This window comes from Vicia villosa, linkage group LG2, assembly GCF_029867415.1.
Source record: "Vicia villosa cultivar HV-30 ecotype Madison, WI linkage group LG2, Vvil1.0, whole genome shotgun sequence".
In the NCBI taxonomy this organism is placed as follows: Eukaryota; Viridiplantae; Streptophyta; class Magnoliopsida; order Fabales; family Fabaceae; genus Vicia; species Vicia villosa.
This window is the reverse complement of record NC_081181.1, coordinates 36,390,402-36,394,623: the sequence shown is the minus strand read 5'-3', so window position 1 is coordinate 36,394,623 and position 4,222 is coordinate 36,390,402. Positions and strand designations below refer to the sequence as shown.

Below are 4,222 nucleotides of genomic sequence, written 5' to 3'. Positions count from 1 at the left end.
TCGCGGTCGAGGAGAGGAGGTTGAACTCGAGCAGCAAGTTCGCGCCACCTCTAGCCATATTCTTTGAAAGATTCTTCAGACTTTTGTGCCATATTTTGAAGCTGGGCGCGGCTGGGAGCCATAGCAGTGTTATAGTGGTATTGTTTCAAGAAGGCATCAACAAGTTCTCCCCAAGTACTAACATTAGCCCTCTCAAGTTTCATATACCACTCCAACGGGGCTCCAGTGAGACTATCCTGAAAGAAGTGCATGAGCAATGGTTCATTCTCAGCATGAGCGGCCATCTTACGGCAGTAGGAACGAAGGTGAGTCTCTGGGCAGGTGACCCCCTTGTACTTATCAAAATCTGGCACCTTAAATTTCGGGGGAATGACAATCCCAGGAACCAGGCATAAAGCAGCAGTGTTGAAACTTGAAGTTTTGGCAACTTCAATTGCCTTAAGGCGTTCCTCCAGAGCCTGGTACATCTTAGCGGTTTCAGTCATCTCAGTAGTAAGATCATGGTCAAGATCAATAACATCGTGGTGATCGTCCACCAACTTAGGTATGCCTCCATCAGGAACCTCCCCAGGTTTTGGTATTCCACTAGCAGAAGTGGTAGGAGCATCTTTGACCAAGCTAGCGACGCTTTTCCTGAGTACATCCTGTCCTTGAACGACGGCATGGAGGGTCTCCATGAGTTGGGTCATTCTATCCCCCATGACATCCATATCCCTACGGAGGGCAGCTTGATTCTGTTCGAAGTGGTCCATGATCCTTTTCAGATTATTCCTGGTACGGTACGGATGTAAGGAAGTCAGCTTTGTCGTTGAAGCAGAAATCTGTTGCTGAAAGGGACCCCAATTAGTTTCTTGTACAATAACCTGAAAATGCAATGTGATAATGTGAATGTATGAGTGCATGTGTGCGTATGACGTGATGTGCCATTTTCAGAGTATCCAAGATTTTAATATTGATCTAGAATAGCTAACAATGTGAGAGAGGACAAGCATTAAGAGAAACAAAGGAACTAGTTCTTTTTTCATTCATAACAGAAATTTAAACTTGGGCGAGACCATACATCAACAAGATAGTTCAACAAAGAAAAATAACGGACCCCATCCAACAAGTCTGGTGGTGGTCAAGACATACAGACTCAAACATCAATCCATCTGAATATAAAATAGAGGCCCTCCTTGTCTGAAGTGCTCATCACTCCACTTCTTGGTTTCATCAAACAGTATCTTGGTTGCCTTTCGATCTCTTCCTTTGACGAAGCTTTGGATTACCACGTCCTTTCGAAATAACTGCCCATCTAGCTTCTTGCAGCACTCCCTAAGTTCGTCACATCCTTTGCATTCTGGGAGATAATCCTTCTCAGGTGTGTTCTCCATACCCATCATTTGATCTCTGAGCTTGGCATTCTCTTCTGTTAGTCGAGCGGTACGGAGGTGACTTCCTTTCAACTGAGTCTCAACTGCTATTCTTTGGGTGGTCTCTTCTTCCAGTTTCTTTTTCAGACTCTTCACTTCAGCTCTAGCCTCCTTTTCTATCTTGACTTTATAAGCCTTCAAGTCTTCTCTGTACTCTCGCTTGAATTTCTCTTCTGCCTCTTTTATGGCCCTTTTTATGATCTTCTGGTAATCCTCCACAACAACAGTAGTATCTCTTTCACCTTTTTTCGTTCTAGCCCTCTTTTGAACTCTGGAAGATCCTCCCTTCAGCATTTTGGCTTCGTGTGTCAACTCAGCCCTTTTCTGGTCCACAAGACAATGTTTCAGTTGTGCATCTGACCTCTTTTCGTGCAATCGAGTGCTTTCCATGTCTACTTGGATACAATTCTCAGCCGTCATAGCGGTAGTTAGAACCTCAGGTGGTTGTTCGTACAATGGGTTAACCTTCAGGAAAGGCAACAGGCGATCTTTAACTCTATCTTTGACCCAATCTGTATAGGCTTGTTTGGCAACGGCATTTTTCTCACCTAGGGAGGTCTGATCATCTGTATGGATGCTATTCCAGGCGCTCCTCACTTTTTCTAGACCCTTTGGATCAGTTCCCTTCTCAAAGCAAACGGATTCGAATATCTCTTTGTCCAAAGGCTTGTCTTCAAGTGCAAAACCCAACTGACGCAGCGCTAGCTTAGGATTATAATTGATAACACCTTTCGTTCCTATGAGGGGAACATTGTCAAAAGTACCACAACTAGTTATAACTTCCTTTATGCTCATTCCGATATGACACCAGACAATGTCATTTGCAGTAAGCCCCATGATCCTTTGAGACCACTTTTGAGTAGACGTAACGAAAGGACCAATTGCAGGTAGGTGGGACTTAAACGAGGTGTATAACAACGGTAAACAATTCTGTATGGCTCCCCATTTCCCATATCGAGAGTGAATGGAATAGTACGTATCGGCTAGCAAAGTATGGACCGGATTCTTATCCACGAATAGACATATAGCGGCCAGATCAACGAACTTGTGAATGTTAGGGAACATCACGATCCCGTAAATCAGAACGGCCAGAAGGGCGTTGAAAGCTTCCCACAACTTTTTGTTAGCCAATTCTTGAGCCTTTTCAACCAAGAAACTCATATAGAAACCATGAGTGTTACCATTCTTCTTCCAATTTTCATGAACGTCTCCTATGCTCAAATAAAGAGCGTTGGCAATGTAATCCAAATCAGGCTCCTCTGGGACACAAACAAAAGGAACCATGCGTTGAATCTTGATATTGAGAAAGTGAGAGTACTCCTCGAGAGTGGGAGCCAACTGATAGCCTGAGAAGGTGAAACAACGCAAGTCGGGATCATAAAACTGGAGAAGAGTAGATAAAGCCCATTCGTCGACATGTGAGTACAAAAGAGTCAAGATGTTGCCATAATTCTCAGTGACCACTATTTTATTATGACCAGTAATCAATCCACCCAACTGTCCCAACTGAATCATGCCTTCGCGATGGAAACTGTAAGTGTGAGTACGCCTTGTAGCTTCTCTGGTAGCGGTCACGTTGTTAGCCATTCCGGATGAGAAGTAGTAACCTTGGATACCCTGAAAAATGGCATGCATATGAGAAATAATACTCTTTTTCTTTTCTTTTCTTTTTTCTTTTTTATTACATCTTTTCTCCTTTTTTTTTGGAAATTAAATATGCCATGATGAAAAATGATGCAATGGAGGTTCTCCCAACATGGGAGAGTTGTTGTTTTGTCTCTGAGCAGAATCGAATGTCATAAAGTCAAAGGTCCGGCATAGGTGCCACACAGCCATAAGAACAATAATCACCAACAGAACGGAATAGTCACCAACGATACCTGTCATGTATATCCCTCCCCACTCACAGGTGAATCTAGGCCAGGGTAAGGTCATGAAATGCAGTATACGGTCTGCCCAAAGGTAAGCATCATCACAGCGCGGATGCGGGTGACGATAATACCTCTGTTTGAAACCACTACTCTGCTCGTAGTCACATGATCCATCCCGAGACGTACACCTCGAGACAAACCATGCTCCCACTCTATCCTAGGCTACCTAAAGTGCACTCATAGCCTGTGTATTGGGCCTTTTACCTCATAGAATCATCCCACCCAACCTGCAAACAGAGGAAATATGTGGCCCCCACGGGGACCCATAATATAGTCCAGATGCATGCGGAAAGTAAACATGATATGCAAGCAAGAAATAAACATGATATGCAAGCATATATACAAAATGAAAACATATAAGAAAACAAATAAACACCCAATAAAAGGAACAAACAAAGGCTAGGATCGACTCGCTAAGAATGGACCAGCACAGGTCTATCAACATCCCCAGCAGAGTCGCCAGCTGTCGCACGCTCGCGAAAAATGAACAGAGTCGCCACCAATATATTTATCCCATAAGGGAAAGGAATATCAGAAAACCTAGGAAAGGATAAGAAATGGGTCTTGCGACCAGAGAATCTAGGTACGGGAGTCGGTTACGCAAGGGGAAGGTGCTAGCACCCCTCACGCCCATCGTACTCGATGGTATCCACCTATGTTTGTTTCTATCTAAAGGGTGTATATCTATGTCTATGTCTACATGCGAAATGAATGCAAAATGTAGGGAAAATAAAGAATTGTACTCGCACGGGCCCTACCCCGCTGCCTACGTATCCTTTTCAGGAATCAGAGTTACCGTAGCTCGGCTCAAGATTTTCTGTTTGTTTTTGTGTTTTTTAGTTGGGCGGAGTTAACGTTCGCGCTCTTGCATAAGGGACG

At 43.9% G+C, this 4,222-nt stretch overlaps 1 protein-coding gene across 1 annotated transcript; it reads right to left on the bottom strand.

Moving 5' to 3' along the window:
- Positions 1-946: 946 nt before the first annotated feature.
- LOC131648848 (uncharacterized) lies at positions 947-2,999 on the bottom strand. Its single transcript, XM_058918577.1, has 3 exons — positions 2,177-2,999; positions 1,376-2,083; positions 947-966 (listed from the first exon to the last, which is right to left on the bottom strand). The coding sequence occupies exons 1-3, from the start codon at positions 2,997-2,999 to the stop codon at positions 947-949; spliced, it is 1,551 nt and encodes a 516-aa protein (XP_058774560.1).
- Positions 3,000-4,222: the final 1,223 nt, after the last annotated feature.